Source organism: Myxocyprinus asiaticus, chromosome 28, assembly GCF_019703515.2.
Source record: "Myxocyprinus asiaticus isolate MX2 ecotype Aquarium Trade chromosome 28, UBuf_Myxa_2, whole genome shotgun sequence".
NCBI lineage: Eukaryota > Metazoa > Chordata > Actinopteri > Cypriniformes > Catostomidae > Myxocyprinus > Myxocyprinus asiaticus.
This window is the reverse complement of record NC_059371.1, coordinates 11,938,121-11,962,385: the sequence shown is the minus strand read 5'-3', so window position 1 is coordinate 11,962,385 and position 24,265 is coordinate 11,938,121. Positions and strand designations below refer to the sequence as shown.

At 39.8% G+C, this 24,265-nt stretch overlaps 1 protein-coding gene across 3 annotated transcripts in view; it reads right to left on the bottom strand.

The window, feature by feature from the left end:
• The window catches only part of LOC127419048 (bromodomain adjacent to zinc finger domain protein 2A-like), a 49,831-nt gene that overhangs the window by 14,489 nt on the left and 11,077 nt on the right, over window positions 1-24,265 (bottom strand). For all 3 annotated transcript variants that reach the window (XM_051660096.1, XM_051660097.1, XM_051660098.1), the window contains 19 exons: window positions 23,839-24,051; window positions 23,106-23,489; window positions 22,897-22,957; window positions 22,232-22,340; window positions 21,902-22,009; window positions 20,887-21,109; window positions 20,300-20,361; window positions 20,119-20,184; window positions 18,549-18,935; window positions 17,027-17,281; window positions 13,591-13,805; window positions 13,416-13,490; window positions 12,162-12,333; window positions 11,834-11,896; window positions 7,783-7,927; window positions 6,794-7,416; window positions 3,985-4,195; window positions 3,054-3,209; window positions 2,800-2,960 (listed from right to left, as the gene is read on the bottom strand). In XM_051660096.1, coding sequence (XP_051516056.1) covers window positions 2,800-2,960; window positions 3,054-3,209; window positions 3,985-4,195; window positions 6,794-7,416; window positions 7,783-7,927; window positions 11,834-11,896; window positions 12,162-12,333; window positions 13,416-13,490; window positions 13,591-13,805; window positions 17,027-17,281; window positions 18,549-18,935; window positions 20,119-20,184; window positions 20,300-20,361; window positions 20,887-21,109; window positions 21,902-22,009; window positions 22,232-22,340; window positions 22,897-22,957; window positions 23,106-23,489; window positions 23,839-24,051 — 3,689 coding nt within the window. The remainder of the gene's footprint in view (window positions 1-2,799; window positions 2,961-3,053; window positions 3,210-3,984; window positions 4,196-6,793; window positions 7,417-7,782; window positions 7,928-11,833; window positions 11,897-12,161; window positions 12,334-13,415; window positions 13,491-13,590; window positions 13,806-17,026; window positions 17,282-18,548; window positions 18,936-20,118; window positions 20,185-20,299; window positions 20,362-20,886; window positions 21,110-21,901; window positions 22,010-22,231; window positions 22,341-22,896; window positions 22,958-23,105; window positions 23,490-23,838; window positions 24,052-24,265) is intronic.

The following is a 24,265-nucleotide window of genomic DNA, read 5'->3' as shown; positions in this document are numbered from 1 at the left end:
GTTCACAGAGTGTTGTATCCAAGCATGTTAACAGAAAGTTGAGTGGAAGGAAAAAGTGTGGAAGAAAAAGATGCACAACCAACCGAGAGAACCGCAGCCTTATGATTGTCAAGCAAAATCGATTCCAGAATTTGGGTGAACTTCACAAGGAATGGACTGAGGCTGGGGTCAAGGCATCAAGAGCCACCACACACAGACATGTCAAGGAATTTGGCTACAGTTGTCGTATTCCTCTTGTCAAGCCACTCCTGAACCACAGACAACATCAGAGGCGTCTTACCTGGGCTAAGGAGAAGAAGAACTGGACTGTTGCCCAGTGGTCCAAAGTCCTCTTTTCAGATGAGAGCAAGTTTTGTATTTCATTTGGAAACCAAGGTCCTAGAGTCTGGAGGAAGGGTGGAGAAGCTCATAGCCCAAGTTGCTTGAAGTCCAGTGTTAAGTTTCCACAGTCTGTGATGATTTGGGGTGCAATGTCATCTGCTGGTGTTGGTCCATTGTGTTTTTTGAAAACCAAAGTCACTGCACCCTTTACCAAGAAATTTTGGAGCACTTCAGGCTTCCTTCTGCTGACCAGCTTTTTAAAGATGCTGATTTCATTTTCCAGCAGGATTTGGCACCTGCCCACACTGCCAAAAGCACCAAAAGTTGGTTAAATGACCATGGTGTTGGTGTGCTTGACTGGCCAGCAATCTCACCAGACCTGAACCCCATAGAGAATCTATGGGGTATTGTCAAGAGGAAAATGAGAAACAAGAGACCAAAAAATGCAGATGAGCTGAAGGCCACTGTCAAAGAAACCTGGGCTTCCATACCACCTCAGCAGTGCCACAAACTGATCACCTCCATGCCACGCCGAATTGAGGCAGTAATTAAAGCAAAAGGAACCCCTACCAAGTACTGAGTACATATACAGTAAATGAACATACTTTCCAGAAGGCCAACAATTCACTAAAAATGTTTTTTTTTATTGGTCTTATGATGTATTCTAATTTTTTGAGATAGTGAATTGGTGGGTTTTTGTTAAATGTGAGCCAAAATCATCACAATTAAAAGAACCAAAGACTTAAACTACTTCAGTCTGTGTGCACTGAATTTATTTAATACACGAGTTTCACAATTTGAGTTGAATTACTGAAATAAATGAACTTTTCCACGACATTCTAATTTATTGAGATGCACCTGTATAGTTAATTGTTTGATCATGATACCAAATACATTAATGCATGTTAACGAATGGAACCTTATTGCAAAGTGTTAACACAATTTAATCTATATTTAGGCTATTGTGTCAAATTATTGTGTCATTGTATAGAATAATTACATGTATAATACAGTCGGAAACAGGGAACTTGCTAAACTAGTGCTGTTCTATGGCTTGTGAATATTCACCCTCATTGTGGTCAATAACTTAAAATACAGGGGCCTGGGTAGCTCAGTGGAAAAAGACGCTGGCTACCACCCCCTGGAGTTCACTAGTTCGAATCCCAGGGCGTGCTGAGTGACCCCAGCCAGGTCTCCTAAGCAACCAAATTGGCCCGGATGCTAGGGAGGGTAGAGTCACATGGGGTAACCTCCTCGTTGTCGCTATAATGTGGTTCGTTCTCGGTGGGGTGCGTGGTGAGTTGAGCGCAGATGCCACGGTGGATGGCGTGAAGCCTCCTCACACGCTATGTCTGTGGCAACGCGCTCAACAAGCCACGTGATAAGATGCGCGGACTGACAGTCTCAGACGTGGAGGCAACTGAGATTCGTCCTCCGCCACCCGGATTGAGGCGAATCACTACGTGACCACGGGGACTTAGAACGCATTGGGCATTCCAAATTGGGTGAAAAAAGGGGGGGGGGGGAATCCCCCCCCAAAAAAACTTAAAATACATGTTGTTAAACCCCTTCTTCCTTTTACTGGATGGAGCAACAGCTCTGTGTCTCAATGTGTGATGGATATTGTCCAATGTCATCCACAGAAACTTGTTTAAATAACGCGTGAAAAGTAATTCCCACCCCCCGAGTCGTCTCGACAGCATTAATCAGCGTAGAAAGAAACAGCTTAAGGCACTGCGCAGGAAGTGTGCCCCTGAGGCAAAACGCGGAAGTGACCGTGCATAGAATCCATCAAAAACAAAATGGTAAAAGCCAACAAAAAGAAAAGGAAAATGCCATGCTGGGAATACTGTTGAGTGATTATGTCCTAAATTGTATTTTTTGAGCCATTCATATTGAAAAGTCTTGAATCAGAAATGAACTGTCCAAACAGACTGATTTACTAAAATGGTATAAAAGACTTTCCAATGCTCCTAGAGAGAAAGAGACATTCCAGTAGAGTGCATTAGATTATTGCCTCAGCTGAGTCAGTTGACAAACGTTTTGCACAATAAAATGTGACAAAAACCAAAAATATTTTAGTACCAAAAAAAGCTTCGCTACTGCCACACTACTGAAAAATGTAGTTAAGTGTGCTTGTGTCTCTCTGCTGCAGACGTGACTACATCCAGTACAAGCACTCAAACAGCACCACTCTGTGGTTACTAATGCACCCAGACAAGACTAAAATGAAGAAAAAATAAAAAGACAAAATTAGCTCCAATGTTATTGTTTAACAACTGTCTAACCTGTGATTATTTTGGCAAAACAAACATGTAACTGCAAGGCCACTTTTGTTAAATTAAAAGGGACTTTTGATACAATCTGAACAAAAATACTGATGACCAAGTAGTTGCTGTATGACACAAAGAAGCTTCAATTGAAAGTACGCAAGAACCTGTTAGAGGCCCTCTTAAATGTGCTTCATGCATCTCTTACCTTGAGCTGAAGATCTGCACCAACCACCCTCTGCTCCAAATCTTCCACCCACTGAAGAACACTCATGTCTATCTGCAGGACTCTCTCCTGCTCATTCCAGGCCTGTTTAGATGCCTCCATCAGCGCACCGCCCTCCTCCACTGTCATCTGGAAAATGGGGTCTGACAAGGAAAAAGACAGAGAATGCAATAAATATGCTGCCATCAACCAAAGAAACAGAACAACTGTTGGCCATTCTCTTTGCTGCTCCTCACCGGTAACGGGACGTGTGCAGACCTCAGCTAGATACTCCATGTGTTTGGTAAGGTGTTTGTGGAGCACCTTCTCTCGAATGCCTCGCGGGTGCAGGGCACTTAGAATGGCCGTCAGCTCCTCTGGTTCTTTCACCCACCACCAGCCTTTTACCATTTCTGTACAAAAGAAAACTGTTTAACCGATGATGACTGACACTACACTGGAAATAAATAACTTCAGTTGGCCTGCATATGAGATATAGATACAGTACTATAAAAGAATGTCCTCTTTTTTGCAAACGGCAACTAAATATACAGTGTACAAAATCTAGAAATAAACAGTGAGCATCTTATTTTGCATGCTTTCACTTAGTCTAAAATTTATTGGGAGTACTTGTCATTATTTTCGCTGAATAAATGAGTATCATGTAAGATATAACTCGCCATTTGTAAGGACTGTGACACATGCTGCTTTAATCTATAAAACATTACTAAGGCTTATATTCAGATTATAAAGCCATTATATTTGACCACTTATAAAATGAATTAGTTCAGCCCCATAAATCTGATTCAATGAGTCATTTTTAAAACAGTTTAAAAAAAAGCACAACACGTTTCAGCACATCAATTGAATTCTTTATTAATAATCTATATATCTATAGTTATCGCCCATTATGCCAAGACATTAGAAGCCTTATTTATTGTACTTATTAAGGGGTATTCCTTGGCAGGCCATGAAGCATAGTACACTTGACAGCTATTTATTCATAAAGTATACAACTAAATCGCACAGATAAATGACCATCTGTCATTGTCACCAACTATTAAACTGCACATAACTCTACTAACAAAGCAAAATATCAGGCATATTTTATCCAAACAAAACTCTTTAGTATCTTTTGAAGATTGAATGTCAGGCCCAGCACAATATTTGTGTTATTATGGCACTCACCCAGTGGAATAGGCTTCACCACCAGCTGAGTGAAGTACTTCAGCTCAACCTCTTCGAAGAGATTGGAGGGTGGTCGGCCCCGCCTCTTTGCTGTGCTAGATCTAGAGTGCAGACGAGATGGCCCGCTGCCCCTCCTCCGCCTCCTACCAACCCTGGGAACTGGAGTGGAGCACACTTGAGGAGGAACTGTAGTCTGCAACTGTGGGCAGGACTGCGGCACAGAGCGATGCGATTAGGATGAGAAAAGTATATTGAGCCATAAACAACATTATGCAAGAGTGAATCTAACAAAAAAGGATTGGGTCATATTACACCATAAAAATCAAAAGAATTCAATTAATTATATTTTGCAAGTGGAAGTGCCAATTTTTGGACTATTAAGGTTTTGCATTGAAATTATTTTCATGCCAACTAACCCCCCCAAATTCCCATTATAGTAAAAGGAGAAAAATGTAATTACTGCTCATTACGGAAAAGTGTTAATTTTTGGTTTGTTTCTCATCCAAAGTGATCATATAGCTTCAGAAGGCATGGATTAAACCACTCAAGTCTTATGGATTACTTTTATCCTGCCTTTATGCCCTTTTTGGAGCTCAAAAGTTTTGAAACCCATTGACTTACATTGTATGGAAAACATTTGGGTTGAAATATGACCTGGAATGTTTTTGACAGGCTTTGTGAAACTCAACTTTAAAGTGATAGTTAACCCAAAAAGGAAAATTCCCTCATAATTTACTCTCCCTCATGTCATCCCAGATGTGTATGACTTACTTTCTTCTGATGAACAAATTAAGATTTTTAGAAGAATATTTCAGCTCTACGGGTCATTTTAATGCAAGTGAATGGTGGCCAGAACTTTGAAGCTCCAAAAAGCACATAAAGGCAAAATAAAAGTAATCCATAAGACTCCAGTGGTTAAATCCATGTCTTCAGAAGTGATATGATAGGTGTGGGGGAGAAAAAGATCAATATTTAAGTCCTTTTTTACTGCGAATCTAAACTTTCACTTTTGCTTCTACTTTCAGCCACCTACTGGTTGGGGCTGGTCAAAGGTGGTGATTTATAGTAAAAATGGTAAATACTTATCTTCAGAAGTGATATAAGTGTGGGTGAGAAACAGATATGGATTTAACCACTTGAGTCGTATTGATTACTTTTATGCTGCCTGATATTCTGAGATATTCTTCTAAAATCTTCATTTGTGTTCTGCAAAAGAAAGTCATACACACTCTACACCTGGAAGGTGAGTAAATGATGAGAGAATGTGAATTTTTAGGTGAACTATCCCTTTAAAGCCTTTCCAGGTGCATTTTTGTTTCCAACATTCAAACAATATGTAAAAACTTTGGATGAATGCTACTTCTGGTTCCTTGCGAAGGTATGAGGCCCTCAAAAGAAAGCCACATTTGTAAGCCAAAAAGCATGTGTAGATAAACTTTTCATTATACATGCTTTCTGCTTATGTTTTCTGGGCTAATAAGTGACTTTCAATTTGATGGGAAAATCCTGGTCATATTTTCCAATTTATATATGTAATATTCAAATTAGGGATGAAAATGTTCAGACATTTTCATAATTGATAGTCAAGGAAATTATCGATCAATTAATTGATTAATCGTTAACGTTAATACTGGAAAACGCACGTGGAGGACTCCAAATAATATGACCATGCAGACTACAGTTTAAATATAATTTATATTGATACAATTAAGAAATGCAGTATTGCCATTTTCCTCATATATTCGCTGTTCAGTGTATTTTAGTACATTTAGCCTATGTTTAGTGCGAATTTGTGAATTGTTATTTACTGTTAATGTTTATTATCAATAAACAATTCCATCATCAAAATGGTGTCTAATCAAATTAATTCTTAACTTAAGTGAAAATAGAACAATTGCCCTTTTTTTTTTTTTTTTTACATTCCATTGATTTTTTTAACAAACTCTTCAGTACAACAGCACCCTTGCTTGTAATTTATTGTTTATTATTTGTTACTCATTATTTATTATTAATATTACCACAGTGAATATTAGATTTTACTATACAGTTGTAATATATTTCTATTGCAATTTCTTCAATTTCAGGTGTCTGGCATTTATTTTGACGTGAGCTTTTATTTTGACGCGAGCTTCACTTGTCCGGATAAACAGTTCGCTACCTTGCCCAGTGTGATCGTTTAAGTGAAAATTATGCGATTTAATTATAAAAATATATAGTCTACATATGCTGCGTGTGCTTCACAGTGCATGAAGACTGTTTTGTCATCTCTTATAAAAGACACATTGCGCATGATTCTATGGAGTTTAGAGGTATGAGCGATCTGCTTCACACATTCATTTAAAGCATGCAGCTCTAATGCAGACTAAGATTGCAGCCCTTCGCAGTTTAATAATCACACTAGGACAGGTCACGATTTGAATTTGATTAATTGTGCATTTCAGTTTAAAAGCAGTAACAGAGTACACGCTATGAGCATATAGAAGCAGTCGTGTGCCAGTCAGACAGCGTGTTGGTATCGAATCGAGTCGGTGTTTGGTACTTTTATATTTTAGTATCGATATCATAAAGAAGTCCTGGTACTTTTGACATCACTAACTGTTAATAATAATTTTTATTGAAGATACATATAAGTTCATTAAAACTTTCAGTCCACTGGATTTATTTTATTTTATTTTTATGTGCGCCCTCTAGTGGCAGATGACTTTTTTTTACAACAATTAATCGATTAATCGTTAACATCCCTAATTCAAATCTAACCATCAATACAAAACAAGAAAATGCTCCAGAGGAAGCAGGCTCCAGTACAAACCTGTATTAGAAGAGGCTGCAGTGGAGGTGCGATAAGCGGGGTAGAATTCAGGGGGACTGAAGTGTCTTTAGTGGGTGATGCAGCAGTCTCAAAAGCATTCAAACATGGCTGGGAGAGAGAAGCCTCATCACATGGCTCTTTAGGCAAAAGGTTGAACCACTGGCCTCTTTTCTCTGCCTGCTCCCTCATACTATCCTCCGGTTGGCTGTTTTCACCACCCAGCCCAGCTCCAGACGCTGCAACTGGTGCACTATCGGGCGCCGTGTCCTGTGACTGGTCGAGAAAAGCCTGGATGGCAGTTTGAGTCAGATCCTGCACGGGGGAGTTAAGACCTGAATCCTCACCTCCTGATCTGCTGCTACGGCGCCGCCGCCGATTCTTGGCAGCTCGCAGGTGGAGCTCCACTTCAGGTTTGATCTTCCGTGGGCGTCCCCGTCCGCGGGGGCTGCTCATCAGGGAGGGCTCGCCTGGTAGAGGATCCGAAACTGTAGGAGAGAGCTGGGATGAAGGAGAAGAGGGGAGGATCTGGGATGCATTGAGAACTGGAGACAGGGGAGGTTCCATTTTAATCTCTGATTTCAATGGGGTCACAGATTCATCACTGACCAGAACATCACCTGAGGCTGCAAACAAGGAAATAATTGTACGTTAGTGTGGCAAAGAAGAAAAGCCACTGAAACCCCAACAAACAGCAATCAGTTGGCAAAGGCGGAAGGTGATCATGTCATATTGGTTCTGTCCAAAATGGTACACTTGGTATTGACTTGTGATCTCATAGATTGCAAACCTACACCATTATACTGGCACAAAAGCATGTTTCTACAATGATAGCCATCCAAAAGTTAGACATGTACTTTTTTTATATTTTCAAATAAATAGTCGATGAAGTTCAAAAGAAAAAGTTGCAATTGTATAATTCAAAAGACAGTCTTCCATCAAGTGTGCACACTGCAAGGACTGAGAACGGCATGCTGCGAGTTTATACTCACCCAAGACATCCTCGGCTCCCTCCACAAGCACACATCCCATGTAAGGTAGCAGCAGGTACCTGCGACGGTACCGATCCTGCCCGAGAGACACAGCCCGCATGGAATGTGACGACTGTAGTAGCTTCTTACGGAAAAACACCTGACGCTGAGATAGAGGGGGAAAAACAGCCAACAGATTTTACTTCAAATTGTACTATATAAATTCAGTTTATACATTCACAAGTCAAAAGTTTGAACACAAATGGACTGCATTTATTTTTCTCATAATTAGGGCTGCACGATTTGGACAAAAAAAGTCAAATTGCGACTATTTTGAAAAATATTGCGATTTGAACTATGATATGATAAACAAAAAAACTAGTAGCTAAGTGATTCCTTGACCAAAATTAGATAATGTTTCACAAATGCCCTACTATCAATAAAAAGACTTAGGCTTATCTTTTAGGGTTCACACTTGAGTCCTCTTAAAATGAACCAAAATCAAACCTTTTTCACATCAGCCAAAAAAAAAAATTGGGTTGCATCCCACTACTCGCCATTATTTTTTTATTTTGTGTGTTTTTGATGAGTTTCTCATCTCCAGATAGGCAGTTACATGGCCCAGTATGATTATTAATCCGCATAAAGCTGTGATTTTATTTAATAAATACATAGTCTGTATGTGCAGTACACTTCAGAGTGCTCTGCTCTCTCATCTCACACACACACACACACAAGTGCACGTAATGATCACGAGGTGTTTTCAGTGTATGAGCAGCCGGCTTCACACATTCATTTTGATGCATGCATCACTAAGTCACAGACTTTTGCAGTTTACTTATTACACTAGAACATATTGCAATTTTAATTTGATTAATTGTGCATTCAAACATAAATTTTCGTCCAAATGTCATATTCCATGACATTCTGTATTTTAAAGCCAATTAAATTTTTTTGACTAGATTCTGTGATTCAGTCCGTGTTTTATGCATACTGCAAGTGGTAACCACAGTATAAGCAGACTCCGATCATTGAATTATTGAAAATGTATTTATATCCAGAGGTGTGACGGCCGAATCACCATGCAACCAACTCAGGGTGTGAATTTGTAAAAAAAAAAAAAAAAAAGTGGCCTGACCGTCATCATTATCTAAAGTTTAAAATTCAAATATTTTTGTGATTAACACAACAGCAATGTTGGAACAAAAAAAATCTTATTTTGTACTATATCAATACTTAAACTATTTTGTCGCAGCAAAGCAGAAATGACAGCATATGAGTAGAGAAAGTATGTGACAGGGATTTGTTCATGATAGTTAACCGATGATGTTGTTTCACAATGCGCATCCTCCAACACTGACAAAACAATACAAATTTGTGTATTTGATTCCCATTCCGAGTCCTGATCGTTACCATGTTTTTGTACATGTAACAAAAACCTTGTTAGCAACACAATCAAACAGTACTGTTGAATTAAAATATTTCCAAGACATTTAGGTACTTTTCTAATTTTAACATGACTGGAAAACTGCATTGAAAAATTCCAGGTTTTCCAGGATGCATGGGAACCCTGTTAAATAATCGCACAAGGTCATTTTGTGATTTCAATTAACCGTGCAGCCCTACTCATGATCTTTTAAATCCTTTAGGCTCATCTAAGGGCTTATGCTAAAATCCTTGACTTTAGCTTTGTAGACAAATATGCACCGTGCCGATGTATGAATTTCCGATTACATTTTATTTTTACTGATTTGTACATAAAGAAAAGCAAAACATATATACACACACTGAATCAACATTTAAGCCCCACTATTACCCCTCCCCAATCACCAACCCCACCCTGACCCCCAACGAACACCCCGTGGTCACACAAGTATACACACACACACACACACACAAATATATAATAATGATAATAATATATATAATAATCATACACATTTAAAACTATACTTCTCTCTCCACATCCCCTCCCCGAGAGTCCCTCAAAAACGCCAAATAACTGCCCCATTTCCCATCAAACAAATCCCAGATCCCCAGCCTTCTAAATGACACCACCTCGAAAGCTGTCACCCTCCCCATCTCCACACACCACTCCCGAAATGATGGCGCTCTGTCCGACTTCCATCCCCATAAATTAATCTGCCTGCCTATCATAACAGTGGTCAGGACCCAATTTTTTGGGTGTTTATCTCCTATATTGATGACCGCCCCATTGCCTAAAATACAGAGTCTGGGGCAAAATGACATTTGAGTGCCCAATACGTCACAAATAAAACTTTGAACCTTCGATCAAAATTCTTGGATCTTACCACCAAAAAACATGGGTTGCGTCTCTATCTTCTGATTGGCATCGCCAGCATGTGGGTGTGTCTTTAAGACCAAGCCTATACAATCTAGAAGGGGTCCAATAGAATCTATGTAAAATCTTGAATTGCATAAGTCACACCCTTGCATCTCTAGATACAGACTTGACATTCTTTAGAATCCTAGCCCACACTCCCTCCTCCAATACTAAGTTTAAATCTTTCTCCCATAATCTCTCGATAGAAGTTAAAGCTCAGTCCCCCAGACTCTGAATTAACAGGGAGTAATACACTGATGCCTCATGACCTTTTCCAAAAGCAGTAATCACCACTCCCAGAGTATCTGCAGCTTTAGGTGGGGGGTGTATGCTACTCCTACAAATAGTACAGAGCATATGGCGCAGCTGTAAATACCTGAAAAACTGAGATCTGGGAATCCCAAAATGTTGAACCAAATTTTCAAAGGATCTCAACACACCACTCTCATATAGGTCACAGAGCGTATTAACCTCCCTCACAATCCACTCTGACCAGCAGAAAGGGGACTTATGTATGAATTTCCTTTTCAACTATTTTTATTATAATTTATTTTAATTAATTAGCTGGACCAGAAAGTGAAGGAAAGGCAGCTAATAAGTGTCCAGCAGATATGGGAACTCAGGATCTCCAGTGGATACCTCATGAAGATGTATGAGAGAATGCTCAGAGAGTGCAGAGCTGATCTAGGCAAAGGGTGACTACTCTTAAGAAGCTAAACAAAGTACTACTTACAAACGAACCAATACCAGTGAAATCTGATGATTCTCGATACCAAAATTAATACTAATTTGTTAATTAGGTTAACATTGTTTCAAGACCTTAAGTAATCATTTAAGACAAGGAAACAGTTGGTAATAAAATAAGAACGAAGAAACAAATTAAGAAAACAGTGCTTAAAGTCTCTAACAGCAGTATCAATTATTCAAGTAAACATTCTTACATTCTGCTGGATTACAGGTCTTCACTGTATGATTGTAACACATTCATATTTTATTTTAAAGCTACTAAAGTTATCCAGTCAAGAGCAATGTATGGTTCTTGTTTTGTATTATTTGATTCATATTAACGGCATTGACAGCGGCAGGTCTATTAGGCTGCATTTACACTGCAAGTCCTAATGCAAATATCTGATATTTTGATTTGTTTATGCTTACTTCAGACATAACTGAATGTGTTTCTATCAATACCTCACCAAGTCAGGCGTTTTGGAGTGTAATTGACCTCTCACAATACACAAGCAGACATGCAAAAGAAGCCGTATGTCAGACAACGCACGGGGGGCGAGTTTCCGAAACTTAGGGTGGCAGGGAAGAGTCATTTACTTTTATGAGGAAAGAGATTGGACGATTCAGTATTATGAAAAAGTTCCCTGATTGGTTGGAGAAACTATAACCCAACCCTAACCCCAATCGTAACCGTAACTTACTAGAGCTTTCCTCATAAATATGAATGAGTCCTTTCCCACCATCCTACATTTTGGAAGTTCAATAAAATTGATCTTTAAGAATTTCGTTATTTGAGTAGTTCTTCATTCTACTCCCTTTACCGTTTGACCAGTTAACGAGATTGACGTAATGAGCACCCCTGCTGTACAGTAATTCTCATACTTATATTTGTGTTATTTCGTACTTTTTATGACTTTTCTATTACATAAAAAGTGAAAAACAGTAATAATAAAAAGTACATGTGTCCAAACACATCACTGGTAATCTTTTTAGAGATCTTACCTTGGTTAGTTTATCAATTTGACGCTCCAGCTCAGCAACGCTACAATTATTCGGGCTCTCAATCTAAGGAGAAAGCACAACACTATTAAAATCACACAGGTAAGAAAACAGTTCTATAATGTGATCAGTTGAATAAAAAAAGAATGTGAAAAACAGCTCTGAAACTGAAGTGGCCCAGCAAAATTTTAAGACTCCATTTACATGCTTGAGGTCAAAGAATCCGTCAACTCTTTGACAAGTACTGGAGAGCTAAACTGACCAGAAGGCCTCACGAAAATAACTGTAATGGTTCTTATTTGGTATGCAGAGATTAGGTAAGGTTCTGTACATCAGTTTGTTTGGATTCCTCTTTTGGTTTGCGGCGTCTCCCTCTCTCCAACACACAGCTCTCCTCGATGCTCTCCTCCTCGGCCACACCCACACGAGCACTGCGCCTGCGCTCCTCAAAACACAACTCCTCTTCTTGGCGACCAGTCTTCTGCATCAGTGCAGCCTTCAGTCTGTGCAAACAAACAAGTAAATACATTTTTGAGGAGTATAAAGTTGACCACTGGAGAGTCTTAAAAGGGACATGTAAGGGATAATCCACGGCTACGTGTACATTAAACAATTTTAATGCACGACGTGGAGGCAAAGAACCAGTTGCCTCCGCGAAGTGCATTCAAATAGTTTAATGCACACCTAGCCGTGGATTATCCCGCTTATACATAGGTCAGTTACAGCTGTCATTGATTTTCACAGAGCAGATTTTGACTGGAAGAATAAAAATAACGGTTAACTTTGTCTACGGGCCATTAGATCTAGAGTTCTGCCCGTTCTAAATCAGACACGGAGATAAAGTAGTGCGATAATATCACATTTTTTTGAAGAACAACCACCCTTTAAAACTGAATTTAAATAATCCAGAAATAATAACAGCCACATAATTTAGAAGGGTTGGCACTCCTCAGAACATGTATTTCATTCCTAAAAAAAAACGTTGTAAAGTAGCACCATCCAAAATGCTCAAAACCCGTAGACTTTGACCTCCGAGACAACCATATGGTATCCATTAAGGCTGCACAATTGATTGAATTAAGAATGAAATCATGATGTAGCCTTGCTCAATTTCAAAACAGCAAAATGCTGCATGTTATAAAACACTCTCCATCAGCGCTTCAGTAAACGATATGTGATCGTGGGGCGCCCTCTAGCAGTTACAGGATTTACTTGGCTCTTCTCAAATAGAGGGGTTCAATGTGTGATGTTGACATTAATAGGTTAAAAACTCAAAGCTCACTTTACAGTGCACCTGCACCATTTATGAAAATTAAACCACAAAAGTGCTTGTTTAGAAATGTTCATGGTTGTGTTGTCACAACAAGCAAAGAGGTTAGCCAATCATAAAGGCGTACATCATAATTAGGGCAACACGGTGCAGTTGCAAAGACAGCCTGCATACTTCTAGGGTTGGAGAGAAAGTAGAAAATGGTCATGTAAAACTAAAGTGCAAAACTGTTTTAGTGCAACTGTTTTGATTACTACCACTTTAAGATTTCTGTTCAGCATGAACAGTAGATGTCATCTTTCTTACTAAACTTACTTTCGTAGTTTGCCTTCTATAATCCACTTGTTTTTCCTGTAGGTTGCCATATTCTCCAATGTGTTGTCGATCTCTCTGCAGAAACAAAAGGTTGAAAAACGACTTCATTTGCAGATCTGTCAAATGCTGTTAAATCACGTTCCTTTATCACTGTCATAATTTAATTCCTACTGACCTGGTGACTATGTTGCTGGCATTGAGTTCCTCCACCAGGAAGGCAAGTATGGAGGCTTTGACATCAGGACTGAGGGTCTGGAAGCTCTTTGTGCGGAGACTATTACACACCTCCAACTCAAAGCCGTGAGCTTCCAGAAAAATCCGCAGCACCTCGGACACAGTGCCGTGGTTTAGCTCCAGATCAACCAGCTTCTCCCCCAGGATCTTCATAGACTAAGAGCAAGTGAGAGTACAAAACAGAGTATACATTAAAGGGGTCATGACATGCATTTTTGTTTAAATTATTTTAATATGTTCCATGAGGTTCACTTTTAATATTAGTAAAGTTTTTTGCACAAAGAGAGTCATACATTTATAAAATATGATAATTTTTTACCCTCATTCTGACCCTCTGTCAGAAACGCTCGGTTTTGGTACTGCTTCTTTAAAACTTGACAGTAAACACCCACTGTTATGATTGTCTCTCTGCTCTTGACTGACCTGCTCTCTATTTGGCATCTCACTGCTCACCACTACTGGGTGGGGCTACGGAAGTAATAAGGTAAAGCAGTTGTTGGTTGATGTGTTGTTGTGGAGGCAGACAGATGCAAATGTCTACCACAGTGTGACATCACAATGTGGAGGATGTAGGGGGCCTGGGTAGCTCCGCAAGTATTGGCGCTGACTACCACCCCTGGAGCCACAAGTCTGAATCCAGGGTGTGATGAGTGACTCCAGCCAGGTCTCCTAAGCAACCAAATTGGCCCGGTTGCTAGGGAGGGTAGTCACATGGGGTTTCTCCTGAGGTTGTGGTCGCGATTAGTGGTTCTCACTCTCAATGGGGCGCATGGTAAGCTGTGCATGGACGCGGAGCGTAGCATGAGCCTCCACATGCTGCGAGTCTCCGCAGTGTCATGCACAACGAGCCATGTGATAAGATGCGCGGATTGACTGTCTCAGAAGTGGAGGCAACTGAGACTTGTCCTCCGCCACCCAGACTGAGGTGAGTAACCGCACCACCACAAGGACCTACTAAGTAATGGGAATTGGGCATTCCAAATTGGGTCAATGAACACAGCAATCGCACTCGGATCCGTACCAAAACAAAACGGTCCAAGACCACCTTTTCGATTGCATACTAACTCTGGAGCGGTTCGCTTGTGGTAAGAATGCAATCAGACTCAATGGAAAAATGAACCAAACAATATCCCTATAAAAACCATGAGCACACCTAATGGATCAGTGGAGAAGAAATCTGTAGGTCAGCTTATCACAGTAATACATCATCACAACGTAGATATAGCTTATGGCAACTTTATTGCACATTTAAAATGAGTCGTTTAATAATTCCTGAGGTAATTTTAGTATGATCGCTTGTCTCGTTTGGATAGCGGCAGAAAAGACAGGTAGGATGGCGTTGGCAACTTTTTGACACAAAAACCATCTTTAGGTGACTTCTTTCTGCTGTTTGAATTTGTGTGTGTGTGTGTGTGTGTGTGTGTGTGCATGCAAAAGAGAAAGGAGGAAAGTGAGCTCTGTAACCTTGAGAACAGGCACTTTAATTTAATTTTCAACTAAAATGTTGTCAATTTTTTTTTACTAAAATGAATGAATATGACTGAAATACTGACTACATTTAAAAGGACAATTTCATCTAAAGATAAAAATTAACAAGTACAGTTGTGCTCAAATGTTTGCATACCTTTGGAGAATTGGTAATATATGTACCATTTTTGAAGAAAACGAGTGAGCAGGCAAAACACATTTCTTTTATTTCTTATGGGATACATATTCAACTGTAGGTTATAACAGAATGGCACAATCATAAAACAAAACATGGCAACAATGAAAAAAATGAAATGACCCCTGTTCAAAAGTCTGCATACCCTTAGTTCTTAAGTGTATTGGCCCTTTTAGCATCAATGACAGCGTGCGGTCTTTTGTAATAGTTGTCTATGAGGCCCCAAATTCTTGCAGGTGGTATAGCTGCCCATTCGTCTTGGCAAAATGCCTCCAGGTCGTGCAAAGTCATTGATCGTCTTGCATGAACTGCACGTTTGAGATCTCCCCAGAGTGGCTCGATGATATTAAGGTCAGGAGACTGTTATGGCCACTCCAGAACCTTCACCTTTTTCTGCTGTAACCACTGGAGGGTCAACCTGGCCTTTTGCTTGGGGTCATTGTCATGCTGGAAAGTCCAAAAGCGTCCCATGCACAGCTTTCGTACAGAAGAATGCAAATTGTCTGCCAATATTTTCTGATAACATGCTGCATTCATCTTGCCATCAATTTTCACAAGATTCCCCGTGCCTTTAGAGCTCACACACCCCCAAAACATCAATGAGCCACCACCATGCTTCACAGTGGGGATGGTATTCTTTTCACTATAGGCCTTGATGACCCCTCTCCAAACATAGCGCTTATGGTTGTGACCATAAAGCTCTATTTTGGTCTCATCACTCCAAATTACAGTGTGCCAGAAGCTGTGAGGCGTGTCAAGGTGTTGTCGAGCATATTGTAACTGGGCTTTTTGTGGCATTGGCGCAGTAAAAGCTTCTTGCTGGCAACTCCACCATGCAGCTCATTTTTGTTCAAGTATCGTCGTATTGTACTCCTTGAAACAACCATACTGTCTTTTTCCAGAGCAGCCTGTATTTCTCCTGAGGTTACCTGTGGGTTTTTCTTTGTATCCCGAACAATTCTTCTGGCAGTTGTGGCTGAAATCTTTCTTGGTCTACCTGACCTTGGCTTGGTATCAAGAGATCCCCGAATTTTCCTCTTTTTAATAAGTGATTGAACAGTACTGACTGGCATTTTCAAGGCTTTGGATATCTTTTTATATCCTTTTCCATCTTTATAAAGTTCCATTACCTTGTTACACAGGTCTTTTGACAGTTCTTTTCTGCTCCCCATGGCTCAGTATCTAGCCTGCTCAGTGCATCCACGTGAGAGCTAACAAACTCATTGACTATTTATACACAAGCACTAATTGCAATTTAAAAAGCCACAGGTGTGGGAAATGAACCTTTAATTGCCATTTAAACTTGTGTGTGTCACCTTGTGTGTCTGTAACAAGGCCAAACATTCATGGGTATGTAAACTCTTGATCAGGGCCATTTGGGTGATTTCTGTTATCATTACGATTTAAAAAGGAGCCAAACAACTATGTGATAATAAATGGCTTCATACGATCACTATCCTTAAATTTATCAAAAATAAAATGGAAGTTTTTTTGCATGATCAGTCATATTTTCAAAATCAATGCCAAAATTTCACAATTTCTGCCAGGGTATGCAAACTTTTGAGCACAACTGTATAAACAATTCTGTTTTATGTTGTCTTTAAGCCTGTTTTATACATTTTCAATATAGCAATGCATGAAGACAAGTTAATGTCTAAAATTGTAAGGAATTTGAACTTGATCCACTTATATAATACTCAAAAGACAGACAAACCTGGTAATAAGAGGGCAGCCCAGGATCATGCAGAGCAGCCTCCACCAGTTTCATCAGAAGATCCAGTAGCTCCCCCTGGCTTTTCTGCAGGCCGAGAAGCCCCTCCTGCAGGGTGCTCAGGCTGGGAATATCCTTGGGCACCTGGAGCCCCAGAATCTTCCCGTAACCATGCAGGAACTCAACCACCCTCAAACAGTTGGAGAAGGCCAAACCCGACAGCAGCAGTCCTGGTATCCGTGACAATGCTGGGAGGTGCTTCAGAGGCAGACAGGAGAGAACATAAAGACTAAGTTTACATGGACACCAGAAAGCCTTTTATTGCAAAAAAAAAAAAAAATAATAAAAAGCTGCTAACCCTTTAGACTCGAATCAGTGTATGGGTTTACATAAGCTGTGTCAGCGGCTTTCTCTTTCCTCCCATATAGATGTGGCTTGATCAGTAAGCGGCTTTCTCCACAGCAACGTAATTTTCCCACGATTCTTGTGTAAATAATAAACAATGGATCCGAGAAACACTTAGCTATTTTATTCTGGGTTTTTTTTCCACTTTATTTTCAGATATTCCAGAGTTGTTGATGTGTTTCTGTTTCCTTCACTTTCCATCGTGACCTGCAGCAGAACTGCGCTGCAATAGTAGGGTTTCCCTCTTTTGTCAAACTCCGGGATTCCCTCAGTGTGCGAGAGCATATACGAGAATGTGAGGGACAGGTGTTATTTTTTATTGGTGTGTATAAATGGGTGTAGTTTACAGTGTATGTGATTTTCCCTCTGTACTCCTAGAAATGTTGTATTCTTTCTGCTGTGTTGACTTGTTGTTGGGCTCCATCCTATGACGTTTGTTATCCGGTCTGTTCACGCACATGTGCACTCCTCAAAAACCAGTCAGAACACTGCTTATGCATTAACGTGACCACAACTAGCCGTGTTCTCCGGGAGAAACCTGGCTGTGTTAAACTGCTTTCTCTTAATCCCTCAAGTGGCATGAGGAAACCAACATTCTCGTTTACATGACATTCTAAAATGTCGCTTTCTGTAAAAACCCTGGAATATACGGTTTTCTTAAGTGCATGTAAATGTGGCCATTAAGTAATGGAACAAACTATACCATACTTGATTCAATAAGGTTCTATAATTATGCCAAGTGTGGATACAGGCATAACATTAATGGTTTTGAGCATGCGTTCACTTTTAGGCCTATATGATACAGATCTCAAGACTAACACATGAGAGCAGTGACAATGTTGCCAACAAGTTCAACAGATGGTGACACCATCATCTGATTTTGCATTTTCATGTCAAAATCAGTGGGGTTCTGGGGCATACAGTATAACAAGAAAATATTAAGGAAAGACACTAATAAGTGATATTATAAATATACTGTACACATAAGAATAGTATTTTCTCTCATTGAAAAGCATTGATTTGGAGTTGGGATGGAGATTTAATTATATTAATGTGCCAGGTGAGGAATGTCTTCTATTATCTAACCCCCTCAGCATGACCATCAGTCCAGCACACTTACCGTATGGTCGGCCAGACACATGTCCTCTGCAGGCTTCTTCATTTCCTCTAGGATAATCTGCTGTCTCTTCCTCTTCTCCATGCGTCTCTGAGCTTGTGCCCTCCTCTCTGCCTGCTTCCTCGCTGCCAGCGCAGCCTGGGCTGCGGCCTCTGCTTGAGCCTGGGCTTTGGCTAGAGCCTTGGCTTTGCTGCGGGCCCCTGCAGCCCTCTTCATGGGGCTGGCCTTCTCCAGGTCCACTGCTTCTGCTGCTGGTACTGCGATCTTCCTCCTGCGCCCACGCTTCTTGGGTTGTTCTGCGGCCTGTGGAGGGATGTCTGTACCTGATGACTGGTTCATGGTCTGAGACTGGTCTTCATCCCCCAGTTCTTGCTGTTTGGCCTTCTCCAGCTGTTCATTTACATCAGAAAACACAATTAGAGCTCCAAATACTTGGATTTCAAACCATGACACAAATGTTACGAGTGAAGAGCAGAGTGGATATTTCACTAACATATTTGCTTTTACAAATGTAGAACGATATGTTAATCAAGTTTCCTACAGTTTTTGAGCAAATAATTTCTATGACTTTTATTTCTATTGACATTCACGATTACTGAAAAAAACAAACAAAAAACAATTAAAAAATGTTATAGACCCTGCACTCACAAAGAGCAATTTCTAGCTGTTGAAATATTTCATAATTTCTACGCCACAAGCTTCACACTATGGAATAAAAAAATAAAAAACATTTAAAACAGGTTTCTCAAACTCATCTACAATTGGTCAGAAAAACATAGTCCCACCCCCAAACTAACAGCATTGATTGAGTAAATGTTGCTGGGTCGAGCTGCTTAAACCGAGCAACATTTTGCGTTTAAACTTTTCAGTGAAATCAACCTACGAATGTCTTTATAGTCATCTCAACATATTAAAGTGATACTTCACCCAAAAATAAAAATGCATTTACTCACCCTCATGCCATCCCAGAGATGCATGACTTTCTTCTGCTGAACACAAATAAAGATTAAATCCATGTCTTCAGAAATGATATGATAGGTGTGGGTAAGAAACAGATCAATATTTAAGTCATTTTTTTACTATAAATTCTCTTCCGTGTTCAGTCACTCTCCACTTTTGCTTTCTTCAGTTTTTGGTGATTCACATTCTTCGTGTATATCGATATCACCCCCTACTGTGCAGGGAGGAGAATATGATAAAAAAGGACTTAAATATTAATCTGTTTCTCACCCACACCTATCATATTGTGTTGGAACACATGGATTTAATCACTGGAGTCGTATGGATTACTTTTTGCTGCCTTTGTGGATTTTGGAGCTTCAAAATTTTGCCACCCATTCACTTCCATTGTGAGGACCTACAGAGCTGAAATATTCTTCTAAAAATCTTAATTTGTGTTCTACAGAAGAAAGAAAATAATACACATCTGGGATGCCAGGAAGGTGAGTAAATGATGAGAATTTTCATTTTTGGGTGAACTATTCCTTAAAGATGGGACAGAAGAATGCCTTTTTACAAAAGTTACATCACTTAAGTTCTGCATGTTTTTTTGAATAGGGTTTGTCTCTCTTACCTTGGCTTTCCTTCTCTCCTGCCTTATCTTTTTATTCTTTGCATCCTCATTTCTTTTCATTCTTGCCTGCATGAGAAAAAGCACTCTCAGTATTATGAGATGAAATTTCAGTTGAAAGTTCAAAACAAACACTCTTAAAAATGGACTTAGTAATTGGTTGAAAAATTCACAGCCAGCACACCTTTTTCTTCATTTTCTTCTTGATCTTAAAAAGTTTTACTTTCTCCTCCTCTGTGAGCTCCTCTGAAAATAAAGATTACAATTAAATCAGCCACCATCAACAGAAGTTCCATCCAAGTTGCGAATTTAAGCAAAAAATCTCAATATCGCAAAAGCAAACTGCATATAAAGCAGCATTTCCATCCCAAATGTTCAACAGAACAAAATAATCACTTCCGTGGAATTTGGCGCAAAACAAAAACAGAAATGGAAGTTGTAGCCACTGGGAAAGCCAATGTGGCTCTTTTTTAAATGTAATGAAAATGGTTTAGAGCATGATGATAAAATGCTCAAATGAACTTGCGACAGTGTGTCAGACAGTTCTGGGAGGTAATAATAGCCAATCATTTTGATCCTATGCTTTGGCTTCGGCATTTCAAAATGTCCCGAGCAACATTTGTGATGCTATGCCATGATATCGCTCCGCTGGTTAGTCCAATTATAAGCAAGTTATTCAGTCAAAATTACTTGAGGCAAAGTCACAACTTGCAAGATGCACATATAGGTTTTTATTTGTTCTGAATGTATCACCTGAATATACAGACTCACCCTTTGCCTCAAGCCTCTTCAGCAGCCTAGCATCCACTTTACTGAGCAGATCCTCCATCTTGGGCTTGGGAGGTCTGCCTGGGCGCCTTCCCTGGCCTCCTCTGGCTCGGCAACAACGGGAACGAGGCTCTTTGTCTGGATTAGGAGGACGACCACGCCTGCCTGTTATTGCCATGATCATGGAGGGCACTTCCTCATTGGCAAGGAGGAACCATTTCATACCCTGTAACAAATAAAAGAATAAGGTATGAAAGACTGGGACTGATTTTATGTCAAGATTTATTTGGGTTATATGGAAATAAAAGTACAGAAGCGACGTTATAAGCTTCACACTACCACTTCCATGCAAGTTTTTGTCTTAGCCAGCCGCGACAAGCAGCACTTTGTCAGTCATCAAAAAAAAAAGAGGGATCATAAAAATTCCATTTTGTTTTTTTATTTAGTCCTGCCCTGAAGAAGCTATTTGACAAAAGATACTCTCATATAGTCCACAAACCAAAAAAGTAACTACATTTACACAAAATGATACTGTTATATTCCCTTTGCTCTTAATATATGTTGCTTTCTTGATTAGAGGAATTCTCATTTTCACATGTCGCACAAAGAAATGGATTGGCTTCTTTCAGCTTGTTGTTGAAAACACTTTTTATTTGGTTATTTCTAACTTAAGCTCACTGTCAGGATGACAGAGCACGAGTGCCAAGCATATGACATCATTGCCATGGTAACCAGATACATTTCAGCTGATTTGCTTAAAGATTAGAAAGTACCATCAAATTAACGTGTGACGCAATGAAATTGCTTCTCTTCTCTGCAAAGGATACCAGAGACATTAGCAAGGACACTGAGGATATTTAAGAGTAAAAATCTGTGAGCCTACCAGCTGAAACTGGGAACTTGTCAGGACACACCTCTCCAAACCAGGCCTGTCCCGGGTAAACCGGGAAGTCTGGTCAACCTAATCCTGTACCATGTTTGTCATGTCTCTAGCACCTGTAAACCTCTGAATACACACCTCAGGGGTGTCCCGCTCCTCATAGAAATCTCCCACTGGCATGCGTGGACTGAAGCTGAAGTGCTCTCTCGAAACCCCCTGTAGAGTGTCCTGATGCTTCTGCAGAAACTGGAGAACGTGTTCCAAAATAGAGACATTTGAATCAATTGAATGCAACAGCCTGGTTATATAAAAAAATAACATCAACCTAAACATCTGGCTATGATAGCTAAACAAATTACAATGTAATAGGTAAACCAGACAAGAGTCTTTTTACCTCTCGTGCAGATTAAGTTCCAGTGTTGTTGTGGGTAATCGCTTGAAAATGTGTGCAGATGTAACAGTTCCTACCTTGATGACCTCTGGGAATTGCTTCATTCTCCGGCCACAGGGGCTGTAGTACCACGTTTCCCCTTTCAGACGGTCCTCAAACCTCCGCACTCTAATCTCTCGCTTCCAACTAGTAAATGCGAAATAGAGAACTAAGTCAAAACAACAAGAGTACAACAGAACACAAACGAACAAACACCGCATGACTTTCCAACTGGTAATGTGATTAAGATAACAAGATATCCAAGTACATAAAAAACATCTTTGAGCTTTTATACATAACTAGATTTTTACTGACCCAAGACAAAAGAGTCCACCCCAAGTCTCTATGATATTCTAGTCTATACATGTCTTGGGTCCCACCACCAATGTAAATCTATGAGATTTCACCAGTTTTATCATCCACCAGGTGAAAGTAAATCTGAATGTTTGGGAAAAATAATGAAACCCCTCTCCTCAATAAGCCATATGATTTCAGGTATTATGTCCGTAGCTCAAAGGGTGTGGAATGAGTTGTATGCCGAAGTTTAATACGTAGGATTTTGTTCAGAAAAGCAAGCAATAGTACTGGTGACGCTTGTCTTAGTAAGCACCACTAATCATATATTATAATTCTGGGGAATGTGTTTAATGACAATGATGAATGAAGATAATAATGTAACTCTTCTTAACAAAGGAAAGCTTACCCATGCTGCAGAGGAAATTGGACTTGCTCCTCAGATGCAATCCTTCGCCTTGGTGTATCACCTAGGGCACAAACAATTTAATATATTTTAAAAGCAAAAATGTAGCATAGAAGTTCATTCTTGCACTTAAAAACACTTACTAGAATTTTAATTTTTGGGTGAACGTTCCCTTTAACATTAACAAATTGTAACCCCTAATGTGTAGATACCTTCATCATCATTGCCATCAACATAATCTTCAGCTTTTGCTTCTGAAATGTCAGGTTTGACTGGTTTGGGAGGCTTTGCCTCTTTTGCTCCCTCTTTCATCTTAGGCTTCCTAATCTTCTTGGGTTTGACATCAGGGCTTTCGTTATTGGTCAAGCTTGAGTTGTAGACAAAGATCATTGGCTCATTAGAAGGTTGAGGTGGTGCATTGAAAGGAGCTGACGTATCGATAGGGGCAGCTCCTGATTCCTGTGCCTCTTTAGAAAGCCTTCTCTTCTTCGTTGCATTCGGTGGCTTCTCTTCATTTTTCTTTCTCCTCCTAACTTTTCCCTCTTTTGGAACATCAGAGGTTAATGTTCGCTTCTTGGGCTTGGAATCAGGAGATCCTGTGGAAATAACTTATTTGATTCACTAATTGAAAACTCATATTTTGTCCTTTTGAATATTGTAAACCATTTAGAGCTGCAAATAATGATTATTTTGATAATTAATCTGTTGACTATTTCTTTGATTAACAGGATAACCTGCTCATCTCATCCATTTTATCATACACACTTTCACTACTGTAAAGTGATGTCACTGACTAAGCTTCAACTCTAAATACATTTGTTGTCAATTTATTTCATTACTGATTACTAAAGACTTAATTATTAAAGACTTTAATACTTCAGTTGTTGCAGCTTTAAAATGTTCAACTATGCATACATCAGAGGAAATAGTGGACAGCGCTTTCACCTTCAGCAGTAGCAACTGTGGTCTTTGGAGTTCTGGGCTTTCGTGGCTTTTTTATTGGTAAGGCAATTCGCGTTTCAGATGGGGGTATATGCGTGGTTGCCCCATCAATAGAACCGCTGACAACCACTTGTAGGCCCTGAACTCTCATTGATGAGAACTCTGATCTTCTCTCACCTCCAGATATGTCTGGGGTATCAAGTCCATTCTCATCACCTATGGGGAAAAAATACCTTGTGTTTACACTATAGGCATTGATGTTGTGCACTCAGTTTATGTCCAAATGCCTAAGAACCACATAAACTTTAGGCCTGGAACATGCTCTACAGAAGTGTGTGACAGCAAATGCTTCTAGCTACCCACCCCCCCTCAATTTCCCACATTGTTGTGTTCCGTGAAGTGGCAGAACACAATTCATAATGCAACGCAA